The 20,085-nt window shown below is 38.9% G+C and overlaps 1 protein-coding gene across 1 annotated transcript in view; it reads left to right on the top strand.

Annotated features, from left to right (window-relative positions):
• The window catches only part of plg (plasminogen), a 62,900-nt gene that overhangs the window by 27,790 nt on the left and 15,025 nt on the right, over positions 1–20,085 (top strand). The window contains exons 10-12 of the mRNA XM_039748760.1: positions 6,742–6,892; positions 7,745–7,953; positions 14,599–14,747. Of these exons, the coding sequence (XP_039604694.1) occupies positions 6,742–6,892; positions 7,745–7,953; positions 14,599–14,747 (509 nt within the window). The remainder of the gene's footprint in view (positions 1–6,741; positions 6,893–7,744; positions 7,954–14,598; positions 14,748–20,085) is intronic.

The raw sequence follows: 20,085 nt of genomic DNA, 5'->3' as shown, positions 1-20,085 counted from the left end.
CTGAGGACCTCAGAAAAAGAGTTGTTGATGCTCATCAGGCTGGAAAAGGTCACAAAACCATCTGGTAAAAGTATGTGAACCTTTGCTTTCAGTATCTGGTGTGACCCCCCTTTGCAGCAATAACTGCAACTAAACATTTCCAGTAACTTTTGATTATTCATGCACACCGGCTTGGAGGAATTTTAGCCCATTCCTCCATACAGAACAGCTTCAACTCTGGGATGTTAGTGGGTTTCCTCACATTAACTGCTCGCTTCAGGTCCTTCCACAACATTTCGATTGGATTAAGGTCAGGACTTTGACTTGGCCATTCCAAAACATTAACTTTATTCTTCTTTAACCATTCTTTGGTAGAATGACTTGTGTGCTTAGGGTCGTTATCTTGCTGCATGACCCACCTTCTCTTGAGATTCAGTTCATGGACAGATGTCCTGACATTTTCCTTTAGAATTCTCTGATATAATTCAGAATTCATTGTTCCATCAATGAAGGCAAGCTATCCTGGCCCAGATGCAACAAAACAGACCCAAACCTTGATACTACCACTACCATGTTTCACAGATGAGATAAGGTTCTTATGCTGGAATGCAGTGTTTTCCTTTCTCTAAAAATAACACTTTTCATTTAAACCAAAAAGTTCTATTTTGGTCTCATCCATCCACAAAACATTCTTCCAATAGCCTTCTGGTTTGTCCACGTGATCTTTAGCAAACTGCAGACGAACAGCAATGTTTTTTTTGGAGAGCAGTGGCTTTCTCCTTGCAGCCCTGCCATGCACACCATTGTTGTTCAGTGTTCTCCTGATGGTGGACTCATGAACATGAACATTAACCAATGTGAGAGTGGCCTTCAGTTGCTTAGAAGTTACCCTGGGGTCCTTTGTGATCTCACCGACTATTACACACGTTGCTCTTGGAGTGATCTTTGTTGGTCGACCATTCCTGGGGAGGATAACAATGGTCTTGAATTTCCTCCATTTGTACACAATCTGTCTGACTGTGGATTGGTAGAGTCCAAACTCTTTGGAGATGGTTTTGTAACCTTTTCCAGCCTGATGAGCATCAACAACTCTTTTTCTGAGGTCCTCAGAAATCTCCTTTGTTCATGCCATGATACACTTCCACAAACATGTGTTGTGAAGAGCAGACTTTGTTAGATCCCTGTTCTTTAAATACCACAGGGTGCCCACTCACACCTGATTGTCATCCCATTGATTGAAAACACCTGACTCTAATTTCACCTTCAAACTAACTGCTAATCTTAGAGGTTCACATACTTTTGCCACTCACAAATATGGAATATTCGATCATTTTCCTCAATAAATAAATTACCAAGTATAATATTTTTGTCTCATTTGTTTAACTGGTTTCTCTTTATCTACTTTTAGGACTTGAGTGAAAATCTGATGATGTTATAGGTCATATTTATGCAGAAATATAGAAAATTCTAAAGGGTTCACAAACTTTCAAGCTCTGTATCTAAATGTAAAAAAATAAACACATTAACTAAAGACAACTAGATTAGCATAAAGCCTTAAATTAGCATAAAGGCATGTCCTCAAAATTGTAGAGTAGGAAGAGTATGTGCCCCCAGCATAATTTTAGCCACTGAAATGCCTAGACATTCTTATTTGGCCTATGAAGCTACAAATATGGACCAATTCTTCTCTGTCAGTGTATTTTTGTAAGATCTAGAAAACACTTCAAAGGATAAATAGAGGATCATTTAATATAAAAATATGACCCATGTGAGCTTTCAAAACATCCCAGAATGATGATATATTCAATGCTTTACACCAGTCTTCCTGTTAATTAATTATGTGAAAAACCTAGGTATTAGGGAAATTGTGCAAGTAGTATGTTCATAAACTGTTGGATCAGTATTAAAGCCACCTACATCAATTAAAATTTATTTTTCTACCCACTAGACCAACAGATGTTAGGGTAGAGAAAGTAGTGCACAGCAAAGGCTCAAAGTCAGGATGAAGACAGGACAGAGGAACTAGAGAAGGCAGAAAAATGTCTTAGGAATAGACTTAAGTAGGCAAATAGTTCAAACTCCCTGCCCAACTCATAGAGCTTGAACATGTTTTTGCATGCCAAGAGAGGCATATAGATGAATTATTTTCCTTATTATTATGTATTTTAAGCATTCATAACCATGGACAGTCCTGTGTCAATATTTTCTTGCAATAAACTGTTTTCTTTAATCTACTTAAACCCAATGGGGGCATTATTTAGGTTCTGGGTCAGCTCAAGAGCACCCCCAAATGTCCACAGTATACTCTACAGCTGAAATTCACATTCTGAAATTCAACCCAGCATTAGAAGATTATGACTTGTATGATTTACTTGGTTCTGTCTCATATGCAGTTTTAATGTGGTGCTTGTTTATAGTTTCTGTATGTTTAGTGAACCTTGTTACTTTTTAAATATAACTTAAAGGGATCATGTGTTGTTTTAAATTGTTTGGGTTTTACTGTTGATTTCTGAATTTTTCTTCTCACATTGCTTGTTTTAATTCTTACTTTTTAATGGCTATTAGCATATTTACCTTATTTTTTTAATTTATTTGAAGAAAGTAACATTGCATATAATCAAGTCAAAATTATACAGCAAATGCCTTCATAATGGGCACACAAACCGAAGAAGGCTAAAACTAGAAAAGTAAAAATGAAAAAAAAAATATCAGAAAGTTAAAATAAAAGGAAAGCAACAAAACCGAATTCAGAACCAAAGAAAGAGAGAAAAGCCAATAACATGGGCAAAAATAGAAAAAAAAACACAAAGAATGGTAGATGTCTTTTTCTCATCCTTTGGCCACTGTGTCCTACCTTTCTAAATGCAGTGGAGTCCTTCATGTTGAAAAACATCTTTTTCATCAAATTTAACTGTGGGTTAATGTGATGAGTGGTCCGTGGTGCAGGGTAACTTTTTAAATAAATAATCAGGTGAAGAACTTCAAACAGGTGCGCGTGTTTGCAGGCACGCTTCGCTCCAAGGTTAATTGGGGTACCAGGCAAACTGCATACACATGCGGAGGGGAGTTAAACAGTCAGGCACCTTAATTGCTCCACAGCTGGAACAGTGTGTCGCACCTGCACCCAATTTGATAGTGGAGTTGAAAGAAGCCTGCACAGGAAGGTTCAAGGAGAGGAAAGACAGATCAGAGGAGAGGAGAGAAAAGGAAAAGAAAAGAAAGAAAGAAAGAAAAGGGCAAGAGAGAAAGCTGGTGCAAGATAGGAAGAAGCAGATGGACAGGATTAAAACCCCAGGGATGGATTGAGTAGCTGGCGCTCAAGAGGGGGTTGCTCATGCTTCCAAGCTAAGTATTCTGCAGGGACTCCCCTGCAGGGTCATAGATGACAGAGGGAATGGTGGTGGTAGCTTGTAGGCTCCCCATGGATCGCCATGGGATGGGAGGCAGGGACATGAGCCAGAACTGAAGGCTGTCTACGCCTGTTGGTTGACATATCTCTGTGCTGCAAGATCCGAAAAGGATAAGCTGGAGAGACATTCATTTTAAAAGGATGCACCTGGGCTAATGGTTTTAGTAGAATGTCTCCAGTGAGTTTTAATTTCTTGTTTTTACTGGATTTATTTATTGGATTTTAACCTACACAAATACACTTGTTTTTATGGATTATTTATTTATTGACTGATAGAGAACTGCACTGATTTTGACACTGGAATTGATTGTTTTAAAAAACAGCTCTGTAGCACTTTATGCACCTACCCCTTGCTTTGCGTGAGTGTTCTCATTTGCTAGGATCATCCCTTAGGTACATTATCAGCAGTGGTGGGTTCAAGAGGCACCCTGAAGGAACCTGGTAATGTGGAGTTGACCCACACCATCACATTTGCAGGCAGTGGTGGGATGAGCCAAGACAGTGAGGACTGAAGAACCGAGAAGGAACAGCTAGTGGAATAGGGTTGGTTTTAGTGCTTTTATTGATTTCAGTGCAGAGGAGGGCCATGCCATGGACCTAGGGCACCAGTTCAACAAGGTTGACAGAAGTGTGGAGCCTTCCCATGCAATTGGCAGTTTAAGGGTGGAGGAAAAAAACGAGACACAGAGAAAGCCATTAGAAAAGCATTATGGAGTGAGGTAGAATGAGCCAGGCAGTGTGGGTGTGAGATAGCATGGTCATAGGCCCACAATGGAGCAAAGGTTCATCCCTAATGATTAATTGTTGAGGAGTGGGAACAATTACATTGGCGTCTTACCCCAGGGATCTGAGGAATGCCGGGGTGAAAGGAAGGGGCAAGGTCAACCAACCCTGAGTGGTCTGGCCGGTGCCACTTGGAGGCAACTAAGACAGGGATTGGGTGGTGATGACCGCAGCTGCTTGTGTCTCCACCAACAGAGCGAACAATGGGTGAGCTGGGGAGACAGAATTGGAGAGGTGCTGGGCACATCTAACAGAAGGTGAAGGACCTGATAGCTTTTAGTTTAAATCTGGATTTTAAACTCACATACCATCACTGTTTTTATGGATTATATATTTAACACTAGAATTCCTGAAGCCTACAAAAAAACTTACACTGTTTAACTCATTGACAGCCCCATGTAAATCGCATGCTTTTTTTTCCTTTGGTTATATCTATACTAATAAAAGGCAAAGCCCTCACTGACTCACTCACTCACTCACTCACTCACTCACTCACTCACTCACTCACTCACTCACTCATCACTAATTCTCCAACTTCCCGTGTAGGTAGAAGGCTGAAATTTGGCAGGCTTATTCCTTACAGCTTACTTACAAAAGTTAAGCAGGTTTCATTTTGAAATTCTACACGTAACGGTCATAACGGTCGACAACGTCCGCCATGTTGAACTTTCTTATTTATGGCCCCATCTTCACAAAATTTGCTAGGCGGCTTCCCTGCACTAACCGAAACCGATGTACATACTTATTTCGGTGGTATGACGCCAATGTCGGCCGCCATATTGAACTTTCCAATGTCACTAATTGTCCAACTTCCCGTGTAGGTAGAAGGCTGAAATTTGGCAGGCTCATTCCTTACAGGTTACTTACAAAAGTTAAGCAGGTTTCATTTCGAAATTCTACGTGTAATGGTCATAACGGTCAACAACATCCGCCAGTTGAACTTTCTTATTCAAGGCCCCATCTTCACGAAATTTGGCAGGCGGCTTTCCTGCGCTAACTGAAACCAATGTATGTACTTATTTCAGTGGTATGACGCCACTGTTGGCCGCCATATTGAACTTTCCAACGGTCTTTGTTACTCTAGGCCCATCTTCAAGAAATTTGGTATGCGGGTTCCCAATGCTAACTGAATCCTACTTACGTACATATACTGTATACGTCCATAGCCTGCAGCTCAGTCACTGTGTGAGGCAGCGTTGGGTCCCCCATCCCAATGCCTCTCACGTAGTTGGCTGCCTGCCTATATAAGGCCGTCTGTCGCTCCGGTCTCTACATTCCCTTTCTTGCTTCGCTACAGGATTCACGTCTTCCTGCTGATAACCAGCCTTTTTATTTAATCCACGGCTTCTCCACTGTTTTATTGTTCGTTTATTACGATTATAGTTATTGTGTAGGTATTTTAGACTTACTTTACATTGTTCAGGTACCTATTTGCTTTATTGTCCAACCGTACCCCCATTAACATGTCTATCGAGGTGATCACCATCGATCAAAGAACTGTCACTTACCGAGTGGTTTACATGGCCGGAGATGACACCTGCTTTTTCCATTCTCTTTGTTACATATTGCATGGCCATATCAGGCTCACTCTTGATATCCAGAGGAACATTGTGTCTTATGTATTGAATGACTGGAACAGGTTCAAGGTGTGGACTGATGACGGCATAGGAGATAATTATACTACACAGGAGCACTATAAGAGTGAAATGCTTAAGCCCTTCACCTATGGTTCTGCATGTGACTTGATGGCTGCCGCTGAATTGTTCGGTTGTCGCTTTCAAGTGTACTGAAATGGACAAATTTTTTACACCTTTGAAGAAGTTTGTTTTGATTGACTTTGTTTTAATAAAAGCACTTGTCGCTTTGCACGTGCTCCTTGCTTTGTGTGAGTGTCCTCATTCAATAGGGTCATTCCTTGGGTATGTTATCGATGGTAGTGTGTTCAAGAGGCTCCCTGGATGGATCTGGTAGCATGAGGCTGACCTGCACCGTCACATTTAATGAACAGGTGAATATCTGTTTTGGTCCAGATTAAATGTGCAACAATGTGATCCAACCAAAGGGATTAAACAAGCCCTGTACATATGAACATGTGAAGATCTAGCAGAGGATGTATAGTAAATGCCCTTTTTCAAGACATGACTGTTTTCTTTACATATTTAATGCTTATAAAACCTATGAAGAGCAGAATTAAATTTAGGTGGTACATCTAATTCCAGTTTCTTTGTCAGTTAATCATTTTCTAACCCACCAGAGTTGCGGGAGTCATTTGGAGTCTATCATTAAAAATGGAGTCATCCCAAATTTTTTGTAGCTGCTAGTGGGTAAACCAGTGATTACTAAATAAGCTTGAAGAAGTTTACATATGTATTATTGCTAAATGTGAAAGCCTACCCTTATGACACATACTTATAAGTATATATTCACCAAAAACTAACATATAAGCCCATAATATGTTTTTCATTGGTGTAAATTCGTTATCTAACTCAATATACATTTCATATTTATTAGTCTACAAGGTTTAACATTTTAAGTTTCCTTTCATAGAAACACTAATTATTCTTCCGCAGCACCTCCTGCTGCTTCACGGGATTGTTATGAAGATAATGGCTCTGGATACCGTGGATTTATTTCTGAAACTGTCAGTGGCAAGAAGTGCCAGGCCTGGGCTTCTTCAACACCTCATTCTCACAACAAGACACCTCAGAATTATCCAAATGCGTAAGTACTATCTTGAAGTGTTGAAATTAGGAATATTACTGAATGAAAGAAATTTTTAAAATATCTTTTGCATTCACAAAGCATTTCATGGTTCATATAGTTAATTACAGATTACACTTACAGCCTACATAAGGCACATTTTAGAGTTGCCTGTCAGTCTAACTTGCAAATATTTTGACTGTTGGGAGCAAACTGTAGTAACTTAGGAAAAAACTCTCACAGATGTGAGGAAAGTGTAAAAACCTAGGCCAGAGTATCAAATGCTGTTTCAAAAGCTGTCTCTTGAAGCTAAGGCAACAACACTAACCACTTTGAAATCTTTCCCTGCTTTTAAGTTATGGCTATGAAAGTTTTAATGACTTGCTCATGGTAACACTGTGTCAAAGATAATTAGTCTAATCACTACATCACACTGATAACTAGTGCATGCCCCCTGTAGCTGTATATTTTTAGGAAATGTAGACACACATGTATCCTGAATTGAAACAAGCAATATCTGAAAGTGACATTCACCATTACTACTAAATAAAATAATAACATTGTCTGTGCCACTGTATCCTACTTATGTGTGTGTTTGTGTTACTTCAATGCATATCTGACTCTGTGTAAAGTGAATTTAGTTAGTTGGGAATTGTAGCTGGTGCTTACTAATGTTATTTTGCTGTAAACTGTTACATCCTCCATCAAAGAAGACTGTGAAGTCCCAGTTATAGCTACTGTTTTGGATTTTTTAATTAAAAAAAACTTTTAAAAATAATCAAACTGGTAAGGCACCCACCTATCTTTCTTTCTTTATTCTGTCACCAGCATGTATTATACAATTTAGTTAATTTCAATTATGTTCTTTAACAGAGACCTGAAAAAAAATTTCTGCAGAAATCCTGACAATGACCGCTCTCCTTGGTGTTACACAATTGATCCTTCTGTACGTTGGGAATTCTGCAAAATCGACAAGTGCAACATCCCTGATGTTTCTGTGAAACCCTCGGTTGATGTGCCCAGCCCCCAAAAGCCAGAACCCACGATTCCACCAGTGGTTGTTAAACCAGAAAATATCGAAGGTGACACACTTACAATATTTATTTTTCTTCAGAACAATTTCATGTGGGGCAGTCTGATTATTTATTATATTGTTATTTCATGCTCAACATCTGGACTTCAGCTGGAACTCTGGCTGAGCTGCTTTCTATGTACAACATGCTCAATCAAAGGCCACATGACTCTTAAGTTGGCATAGTATGGGCTTGTATGTATGGGTAAAGATTTTTGTCCTGTCTGTGACTGGTTCCTGCCTAGTCCCATGACTCAGCTCTCTATGAACATATACTGAAAAAAATGAAGTGAGGAAGAGGGAAAAATTAAAAAATGAGTCTTGTGAACAGGATACTTTCACACAATGTCTTGGGTTTTTATGGACAATGTTTTTCATCACATTCTTTACAGTTACAGGTTTTTAAGTAGTCTCCCTTGCAAAAAGTCACCTATATCCTTTCTTTACTCTATCGCCATACTATATAGGACTACTGTATACAGAAAATACCCTAGTGCACTCAAAAGCATTTTATGTGTGTTGATTTATTTTGTGTTTTGAGTAGAATGGAAGGAAAAAGCATGGAGGCTCCGACCATAACACATGAGCTAAAAAGTAAAAAGAGGCCATCATTTAATGAAAATTCACTATAATGAACTGTTCAATACATAAAAGGAAAAAGTAAGAAAATTTAACATTCAGGTGTATTTAACGATTTGGTTAGGTGGTTTGAAAGTTATTTAAAATAACTTTTCTAGTCACTTCATCAAAAAGTTAACACTTTTATTACTGTTTAAATAATTTTTATGACATTTTTCTTAAGAGTAAGCCATATTAAAAATTTCAGTGATATCAGAAAGTGATTACATGTACTATTAGTGTGCATAAAATCTTTTATACCATTTTACAATATCATGTGGTTGAGACTGCTTTCATAGACAGCCGATTCAAACTGAAGTGATATAAAGATACACTTACTACTGTTAGATGATTAGTGGATGTAGTGGATGTAGTTTGAATTTCTTAAACAAACTTGTTCATAGAAATACCTAATGGAGATTATTTAAAAGCTGTGCCGAAGTCTCAAGCTAAAATTGTTAGCCACATTTGAACATGACAGATAGCAGATCAGTGTAGTGCTTTGTCAATAAATTGCAGAGTCAAATAAATATTCAATCATTGCAATCGTAGATAATGCAGGTTGATTTTAGTGTAATAGAAATACTAAGTACACATGTTGTTACTGTGGCATAAGGTGTCACTGGGCCATACATATTTACAAAAGTGAAGTTGCTTTTATTTTTTTACTTTTAAGGACATTAATATCATGTAACTTACCTGATTCAGTTTCAAGGAGCATGAGAAGTAAGCTGTCTGAGATGTGACACACTGCATAGCTGAAGAGATGAGTACAAGATTGGGTAGAGGCCGAAGCCAAACAGCAAATAATAAGACCTATCATTGCATTCTGGTATGATAAGGGGTGGTGATGAATAAATAAACAATATCATGTCTACTGCATTGAATAAATAAAGAATATTATTATTAGTAAAAATTAATATATCTAACATCATACCTGACTTACACGGTAGTATCTGGACATCCAACCCTGCCTTCATCTGCCCCGCTCCATCATGTGTCCTGCAGCAAGGTGTAATTGATTCAGCATGCATAATTTTGCTGTCAGGAGCTGCTGTCAAACAAGTAAAAGAAAAATATATAAAAAATAAATGAGATGAAGTAACTGCTTTCAAGGTAAAACTGAAATAGCTAACTAATTTGTAGTTGAAGTCACATAGAATGTTTCTCCATCTTAAGACAGATGAATTTGCAAATTCTCTAATGCTTTTTAATGGAAGATTACAAACTTTCTAAAATGTGCAGAGAGTACTGGATTCAGGATATTACATGCAAGCACACCTAAAAATTGTTAAAGATAAATTCTACAATTAAAAATAATGAAAAATTCTGGAACTAATTTTTGACTGGTCTGGAATTTTAGGTGTCAATACCCAAAGACAACTTTTCAGAATTTATTGTAAGTTCTTTTTTCGTAATGCTTGCAGCGTTGGGTACTGATGTCATTAATTCTTAGAGAATCTGTTATTCAGTGTTAGAGTGTGAAACACAATATGCAGTGAAAGGGATTTGAGTTCTCCCATCACTGCTTGACATCTTAGCATAGGTCACAAGTAAAGACTTCTACCTGAGGTTCTCGCTGGACAGGACTTCTGCATGCTACTATCTAATGCTAATAATGCCTCTAATAACCCTTTAAGTGTCATTCCAGTGCAAATGGTATATAATGCAGAGCATGTCATGCTTTGCCTAGGTCCATACCCTGGTCTGGCTCACATAGCAGAGTACAGTTATTGAAGTGTTGAAGATGTTCACCTGCAGTGTGGTTCTTCATCTCCTTCTGAACATCTCCAATACTGATGAAGGATTCCCAAACTCATGCATATCTTCTGATCTCTTCATCAACATCATTGATCATTGTTATTCACTGTCAAACAATGCAGGCAGCCTGGACCTTTTGCTTTTGAAGTGCTAGATGATCACTTGAAGTCAAAAAACGTGACAATCAGTAGAAATTGCTACTCATGGGTGGTCTTGTTCAGACTTGTGACAATATACTGTAGTTATGGTCAGGTTCGAAGATGTTTTATTAAATCCTGTTTGTTCAACAGGTTGTTTTTCTTTCAGATGAGTTTGGATGAAGATTTTGTAGATAACTGGAAGATGGCAAATGGTTGATACTTCTTGAGTTTGTCTTTCTTGCCCTCCTTAAGGATGAGCAGAGTGGTTGAGGTCCTCCATTGATCCGATATCTTGTCATTGATCTACTGTGTGAATAGACATGCCAGTAGGAGGGCAGCAATAACAATCTTGTCCGGTCCTGGAGTCTTGCACCTCTTCATTGACACAAAGCTCTCCTAACCTTGTACTGTGGTATTGGCATTTCTTTATCTTGTTCTTTAATCCATAGGGAATTTGCTTTGGGAAATTCCGTCTCATTCCTTTAGAAGTTAGCCAGGCTTCAGTGTGCTCCAGCATTTTATCTTCCTGGTATACCTCTATATCTCCTAAGACATGTTTGCAGGGAAATATCTAGGAAGTTGAGGAAGTTGTGTTTTGAATGGTCCCCGGAGACAAGATGAGGTTATTGGTTGGATTAAAGATATCAAAGAAACCCATAAACAATACTAAAAGAAATCACCACACCTTTTTAGGTGCCATTTTTGGTTGTTTTTAGTCTTGTACTGATTTTTGTCTGTTGTCTGCTTTGAGTGTCTGATCTGCTGGAATCATGATAGAAACATGTAATTATAAAATAAACTGTTATTTCTTTTTTATTTTGCTTAGCACAGGTGCATCACCTTATGTAAATTCCATTGTGTTTCTGGTTGTAATGTCCACTGCTTTAGTTTACATAGTCTCAAGTTCACATTCAATTTCCTCAGTAGATTCCAACAACCTACTTTGTTCAAAGACAATTTTAGGTCGTTTGAATATTCTCAGTGGGTCTGCATTATGTGAATTGAGTTGTGTCCATGCTAGTGTTTAGCACTAAATTGGCAACACATGTGGGATTATTTCTTGTTTTGTACCTAGTGCTTCCTTGACAGGCTGCAGCTCCTCACAGAATACAGAGCGAGAACTCAATAAAGGAATGTGATAAACTGTGAATGTGAAGCTAAATATCTGTTTTAAAATTTTTTAAATCTGAGAGCGGTTGCCTAGAATGTTTTCAATTTTTTTTTTGTTAATTGTAATTTATTATGGAAGTGAAGTGAAGCTAAATTCTTACTTTAAAATCAAACCCATACAATCATTCATAAGTCTTCAGGTATTTGTGAGGCTTCAGCACTACCCAATGCAGCACTGTGTCAACAACCACATGCAGGTAACGCTCAGCAACAAAGCCAAACATTTCTTTATTGTAGTAGGTAGATATATAAGAAATATATGTGTATATATAGACCATACTTTTTCAAAGTCAGCTTAAACCTGCAGGTTTAGTGGGAGGCTGGAGCCTATCCAAGCAGGCAAAGGGTGATAGGCAGGAACAATCCCTTGGACAGAACACCAGCCCATTGCAGGGTGAATACACTCACACATGCATATACAAACACATACAAGGGGCAATTTAACATCTCTAGTCCACCTAACCTGCATCTCTTTAGATTGTGGAGAAAACTGGAAAACCCGGAGCAAACCCATAAAGACAGAGGGAGAATATGCAAACCCCCCAATCAGGGAAGACTCAAGATGCAAATCCTGGTCTCCTTACTGTGAGGCATTAGTGCTATCACTGTGCCACCATTGCTTTACTTAATCAAAATTCTCTTAACCTTTTCAGTCTTTTTTCACAATGAATTTTACATTGATAAGTTCTAAAAAATAACGATACATTATGTCTTACCTGCTCTTACCTCCTGAGTCCTTCCCTACAGTTGTCAAATGTTCCATAAGAAATTTATCCAGAAGTTGAATTTTGGGAGGGACTCTTCAAAAGTGGGTGGCCAGGGTTCTAAATGACCATCCTGCCAGCATAAATGTACCTACAATTTGTAATATATCCATCCATCCATCCATTTTCTAACCCGCTGAATCCGAATACAGGGTCACGGGGGTCTGCTGGAGCCAATCCCAGCCAACACAGGGCACAAGGCAGGAACCAATCCAGGGCAGGGTGCCAACCCACCGCAGGACACATACAAACACACCCACACACCAAGCACACACTAGGGCCAATTTAGAATCACCGATCTACCTAACCTGCATGTCTTTGGATTGTGGGAGGAAACCGAGCGCCCGGAGGAAACCTACGCAGACACGGGGAGAACATGCAAACTCCACGCAGGGAGGATCCGGGAAGCGAACCCGGGTCTCCTAACTGTGAGGCAGCAGCGCTACCACCGCGCCACCCATTTGTAATATATATATATATAAATAAATAAAAGACAGGTTTTTATTATAAGATATAAAAACAGAATGTTATAGTGTATACTGGATAAGGATGCAAAATGATGAGGACAAATAATAAAGTATAATCCACAGGGCCTAACTATGCATAACATGATGCCCAAATACCTACCTAATTGTAGCATTATTTATCCCATGGTGCTCATGTCTACATTCCCATTTTTCTTGCCTCTTCTGTTTTGTCAATATGAATTTTTACCAAATGTCCTCCCAACACTAAATTCAACTGACATATGGCCAAAACAGCTTTTAAGTCCCTACATGGAACTGCTTCTAGGAGAATACCAGCTACTACTTCCAGGGTGGAAAGAGCTAGGGAATTCCTAGGGTCATCCTGTCAGATCTACCCTTAGAGAGCCTAGATGTTCCAACAGTCCTATAGCCCATCCTTCTTTAATGAGTCAAACTATTTACTAGACTCTTGAACATTATAACAGAGGGGGAAGACTTAGATAATAAGTCTTCATTCTGCCATTTAATGTCATGGTGGCCGTAAGACATGCTTCCCATCACTCCTCATGCTCTGGACTCCATTCACTTTATTGAGGCATAATGCTTCTAATTGACAGTGACCTGTTACTACTGGTAATAATAGTATTGCCAGTGTACCTACCAATTCAGCTTTTTATGGCACAACTCGCATCCTGCACTATCAAAGTTTCTTTCAATTGCAGTTCCAGTGCCCCTTTTACGAGCAGTTTTGAAGCAAATATTTATTGAAATTCTGAGTCAATACTACTGTTGTAAATAGATTTGTTTGCATCTTCATTAATATTTCTTCACTCAGACCGAAACAGCAGTGAATTCAGTCCTGACTACTAATCAGATTTTAACTTGATAACACATGTAGTATTAAATTCAAAAAGGCATCAACATTAGATTTCAAGGAATTATGAAATATTAGCAAAAGTGGCATCATATAAATTATTCATTTCAGTTAACATTGTTAAATGACTTTACTATGAAGGTGCTGTTTACAGATCTTCCATTCTATTCACAGCAATTAAATATGTCACATTTTTTTCATTACTTAAACTTGGAGGATCATGTTCAAAGTTATGAAAAAATGAATAGCAGAACTGAAAAGCAAACAGTCTTTGCATCTTTAGACTTTAAGTTGTTAAAGTTAGGAAACAACTTTGAAAGTTTACATTTTGGGCAAACCGTTCCTTTAAGGAACCACCATATATTGCTTTGATGTAGGTTTTAGTATGACCATGCACACATATCTTTGAGATGTAGGCCAGAGAGACAGAGAGAATGTGTTAGGTTTACAGACCATTTCAGGACTAGTATCAAATTCAAGTTCATAGACCTATAAGGAAGCAGCACTAACCATTGTGCCTTCCTTATTATTGATGATTCATTAATTTTCTAAACCCATTATTTAATTTTGAGTCAATGTGAAATTGAAAATTATCCTAGAATAATCCATTACAGTCAAGTAGCAGTCCCATAACGGTCCATTACAGGAGTAAACAAGTTGCATGTCTTTGAAGTGAGAGATGAAACCACATAGACATTGGTAAACAATCTAATATCACGCAAACTTTGACTAGCCCTAGGGCTAAGCCCAGGTCCTTGGAAGTGTGAGGCAGCCCTGTACAAAATGAGCCTTTGTGGTACCCTGTGTAGTTGTAATATGATTTAAAGTTTTCTGCATGTAATTTGTTTCTGTCTTCTTCAGATTGCTTGGATGGCAATGGTGTGGACTACAGAGGCCGTGTATCAATTACTGCTTCAGGAGTTACATGTCAGGCTTGGGCATCCAACACACCCCATGTGCACAGCAGCTTTAATCCCTCAACTCACCCAGACAAAGGCCTTGATGCAAATGTAAGTTTTTACTGTATGCAAAATATATTTAGATAAACAGCAATACAAGAAAATATCAACAAAACCTTACTAGAGTAGAAATTTCATAAGTTGTCTCAGGACTAAGCAGACAATTCTTCATTTGGAAAGAAAGTATGGGGCAAATATTGTTCAAGGTTAGATAGAACTAGCAAACCCTAAAAGTGTGCGTGTGTGAGAGGGAGAATGAGACAGACAGAGAAATGCAGCCCCTGGTGAATTTAGGTAATCCAAAACTAAGTAAAAAGCAGATGACCTACTCAGTAAGTAGTATGGTGCGCAACCCTCTATTAAATATAAAAACAAGGTCTTAGACAGTTGACACAGAACACCTCATAAATGATTGAGGGCAGCTAGTGGTCTGACCAGACCATTTATCCTTTATAAAAGGCAGAAGACCAGCTGTGTTCCTGAAATTCATTAAGTGACACATAATCCCAGGGCAAAAAGAGTTGGACTGCTTTGCCTTTCTGTGCAACACTGCTGCTGGATGTGATTCTAAGACCTGGCAAAATTGCCTCCTGGACAGTGTTTTTGAGAGTTAGGCTGGGTAAGGTCTTACTGTCAGAAGGAAGCCTGGAAAATAAAGAAATAAAGAAGTGCTGGAAGAGCATGAACTTGTTTTTGCTAGTGGCAGACTTTTATAGTCCTCACATGTGATTGCAGGACTGAGAAGGATAATCCAAGTGGTGGCAAAATCAGGATAAATCTAAAATTACAAAATAAAATCTAATTGTGAGTGACAATAGAAAAGCAAATGATACAAAACATAACATAAACAGGTGAAAGGCACTGATGCAGCACTGACAGGACCCTTCCTCAAAGAGTCAGGGAATTTTAAACACCCCAAAACACTGTAAACTCAGGAATACCCCGCATCTGAAGGTTCAGCATGAAATTGAGGTGTTCCCATATCAGGCTTAGCATTGGACTTCTTTGAATGTACCATAGGCATGGCACAGGATTCACAAATTTCCTTCAAAATTGGAAGCATAACCTCTGGAAATAGTTGATAAATGGAAAGTATTTTTAGTTGAAACCTCTTGTGAGACTGTAGAATGCTTCTTTGGACTATTACTGGATATATTACTCATTGTGGGTTTAGTTGACCATTTTCTGGCCTGTTGTAAAATCAAAAAGATTTTTTAAATGATAACGATGTACTGTATGTTAGGTACCCCTAGACTTTAGCAATAATTGGGGACAAATAATAATAAAAAAACAATACTTTTCCAATAGGATTACTAATGCAATTATACATTTTTACTTTCCCTTAATTAGCTAACTAAAAAGATTACAATATGCAAGATGTATCTTGCCTGAAGAAGGGGGCTGAGTTGCCTCAAAAGCTTGTATATTGTAATCTTTTTAGTAAGTCAGTAAAAGGTGTAATTTTACTTGACTTCTCAGTTCATTCATAATGGCTAACACGGTACAACACCCTAGTACTACTTTCCCTGAGAATCTTCTGGATATTCAAAAGGCTTTATTTCATTGTTCTGATATTTCAGCCTCCTGTTCTGGTGGTTTATGGTATTGCTTTCAGTGTGGCTGTGGCATTTTGTTATAATTTTCCTAAATGGGAAAGTCAAAGCCGTAACTGTTCTTACCAAAATAAATGAAACTCTAGATAGTTTTAATTAAAAAAAAAACAAAAAAACTAGAGGACTATAAATCTATACTAATAAAAGGCAAAGCCCTCACTGACTGACTGACTCACTGACTGACTCACTGACTCATCACTAATTCTCCAAGTTCCCGTGTGGGTAGAAGGCTGAAATTTGGCAGGCTCATTCCTTACAGCTTACTTACAAAAGTTGGGCAGGTTTCATTTCGAAATTCTACGCGTAATGGTCATAACTGGAAGGTATTTTTCTCCATTAACTGTAATGGAGTTGAGCTCAAAAGCGTGTGGGGGAGTTTCGTGTGACATCATCACGCCTCCCACGTAATCACGTGAACTGACTGTCAACACAGTGCGTAGAAAACCAGGAAGACCTCCAAAAAGCGCTGAAGAAAACATGCATTATATAATTGAGAAGGCAGCGAAACAATAAGAAGCGAGCAAGTGACATATACTACCATATTCATGAGTGCTGCTACTCGAAAGAAGCAAGGTGTAAACCTAAACTTTAAATTAAGTTCATAGACAGGCTACGCTGGCGTTTCATGCCCACAGGTAATGCGGGATACAAGTTTAATGAGAGGGCGAGGATATAAGCGAGTTTTGATCACTTTGTAACTAAGTTAAAATTGTAGGTGAAGGGGTGTGCTTATGCAAATTCGAGACTGTGTTTGTGGGGATTGACAGTTAAGGCGGGTGGGGGAGTCACGTCATCATCTCCCCTCCCATTTACCTCATTTCGCTCTGAGCTGAGCTCCGCGGGTAACGCCGTCTTCGAAGCAACCGTCACACTGCCACCAAATACTCACAGAAAAATCCACAAGTTAATACACACGCTGTCTCTAGAGTTTCTCCACACTGAATCCTCCAGGCACTACTTACAAAAGGTTACATTGACAATCGTGTTACGTTATTTTTAAAATCTTTCCTTTTCTTAGCACAAGCACAGCTGAGAAGCTTGATGCATGTGCTCCATAACGTTAAAAATAATGCATTTAATCACACTTTGCATTACAAGCAAAGGGAACTTTTGTCAATGCATGATTTCCTGGAACACTGATTACATTGATCAGCGCATCCTGATTCATTTTACCCTCGCACCACCTTAGTTTGAGAAGAAGTATGAAAAAATATGAGGTTAACACAGAAAAACAGATCACCAATTCAAGCTTTATGAATAATCGATTAAGCCATCAATAATTGTTTTGGTAAAGCCATACTCAGTATAATCCTCCTTCCATTTTATAATTTATCTGCCACTAGCCATGATTAAATGAGCGGTAAAAAAGAGCAAAGCGAAGGTGACTTATTTAGGCAGGCATATATATGACAGCAACACTCATGACAATGTCAATCATGTTACGTTATTATTAAAATGTTTCCTTTTCTTTTCATTACTTCTTTAACACACTACTTCTCCTGCGGTGCGGGTATTTTGCTATATATATATATATATATGAATGACCTCCAAAGAGCGCTGAGACTTTTGATATCATGAGCGTGTCTGCAAAACTGGGGTCTCCTGCCCAGCAAAAGTCGAGCAGCCAGCGCGCAAGCATAGCTGTGCCGGCCTTTGAGACACTGACTGTGCTTCTGCCTTAAGTCAAAGTGAGCACTTTTCATTTTTTTCATCCTCCCCCTGAGCTATAGCCCAGACAAGTGCAAACACGGGACCCCTTTTCTACACCGCGCAAAATAATATTAAGGCAATTCACACTTTCTTTTGCACGATACGATTATGAGGTCATCAGCTCGGATTATGAAGACACGCACAGGAGTGGAGGACTGACAGTGCCATCACAGCCGATTAATGGCAGGGGCGTCTCACCAGTCTACACAAGACCCACCGACTGTCCCCAAAAGGCGATCATAACGTCCAGCGAACACATCTCTCTATACTATATAAAAGAAAAGGCAACTTTCCTTTCTTTACACCTTTTTCCTTTTATCCCAAACCAAAGCCTTTCTCTCTTAACACTGCAGAGGACACAAAGCTAATTTTCTTTAATTGCTGGTAATGCCGATAAGGCACATTACCAGAGGCAGAAATTTGAACGTTCACATAGAAAATGTAATTTATATACCACAGCCGTCGTGTAGCGCCTTTCAAAAGGGATCTACTACCGAGAGATGATCCATATACATTTCAGCTGCTGTTAGTTACTTACCTGTTGTGTTACACAGTCTTTAAAATGTAGTTTACCCAAACCACTCCAGTAGTGCTCAATGTACCTGTACTTCTTAAAACGTTAATGTTTTACTGTTTAATAACTTATAGACTATATTTTATTATTTTTCCCTTGCAGTCAGTGACCAAAGCTATACACACACATTTAGACACATGCATATATATACACATATATATACCTGTGTGTATGTTTGTATGTATGTATATATATATATATACACACACACACCCACCTATCTACATTATATATATATATATATACACACACACACACACACACACACACACACACACACACATATATATAATTTGTGTGTGTGTATGTATATATACAGTATATATATGTGTGTATGTAGATATGTATGTATATAGATATGTATATATGTATATAGATATGAAGATATGTATGTGTATATATATATATATATATATATATATATATATATATATATATATATATATATATAGACTCAAACCCATTATGACAGCAGCAATCCAAGCTGTGAGAAAACAGTTAAAAGGAGGCGTGTCAGACGTCGTGGTACATTTTCTGATGCAGCTAGACGAAAACAACTTCGTGGTGCTGCCGCCAAATACACAAAACAATTACTTTGACAATCATGTTACATTATTTTTAAAATGTTTCCTTTTCTTTTTCATAACTTCTTTAACACGTGACATCGTTGCGAAGCGCGGTTATTTTGCTATATATATATATCACAGCGACACTCATAACAGTGACAAAACAATTACATTGAAAATCATGTTACGTTATTTTCAAAATGTTTCCTTTTGTTTCTCTTTCCTTCTTTAACACACTACTTCTCCGCTGCCAAGCGCGGGTATTTTGCTATATAGATATGAGAACAACACTCATATCAATGACAAAACAATTACATTAACAATCATGTTACGTTATTTTTAAAATTTTTCCTTTTCTTTTTCATACCTTCTTTAACACACTACTTCTCCGCTGCGAAGCGCGGGTATTCTGCTAGTATATATATTGTGGACTGGGACCCGGACACAGGCAGACGGACAACATAATTCCACCACACACTATTTATTTTACAACTATTATATACAAATTTAACGTGCAGACAAACCCCAGTGCCTCTTGCACCGATTCCCCCAATGTCCAGGCCACACAGTTTCTCTGCCTTTCTCTCGACCGCCTCCCGTCCTCTCTCCAGTCCTGTCCTCTTCCCCCCAACATCCACTGCTGACTGGAGGGAGGCGGCCCCTTAAATGGGAACCCGGATGGGCTCCAGCTGCTTCCCGGCAATCAGTCCTGGCCACACCCCAGTGTGGCAGAAGTGCCGGCTGCGCACCCGGAAGCCGTCTGGGTGTCCCCTGTCGTCTTCCCCAGAGCACTTCCTGGTGTGGCGGAAGTGCTGGGCTCCAGGGTTCCTCAGGCACCAGGGCGCCGCCTGGTGGTGGCCACGGGCCCCTGCAGGGTTGGGCTTCCAAGCCCCCTACCCGTGGCCCCCGATACAACCAGGGCGATC

Source organism: Polypterus senegalus, chromosome 3 (genome assembly GCF_016835505.1).
Source record: "Polypterus senegalus isolate Bchr_013 chromosome 3, ASM1683550v1, whole genome shotgun sequence".
Classification (NCBI taxonomy): domain Eukaryota; kingdom Metazoa; phylum Chordata; class Cladistia; order Polypteriformes; family Polypteridae; genus Polypterus; species Polypterus senegalus.
The sequence above is the reverse complement of the archived record's forward strand: the minus strand, read 5'-3'. Positions and strand labels throughout refer to the sequence as shown.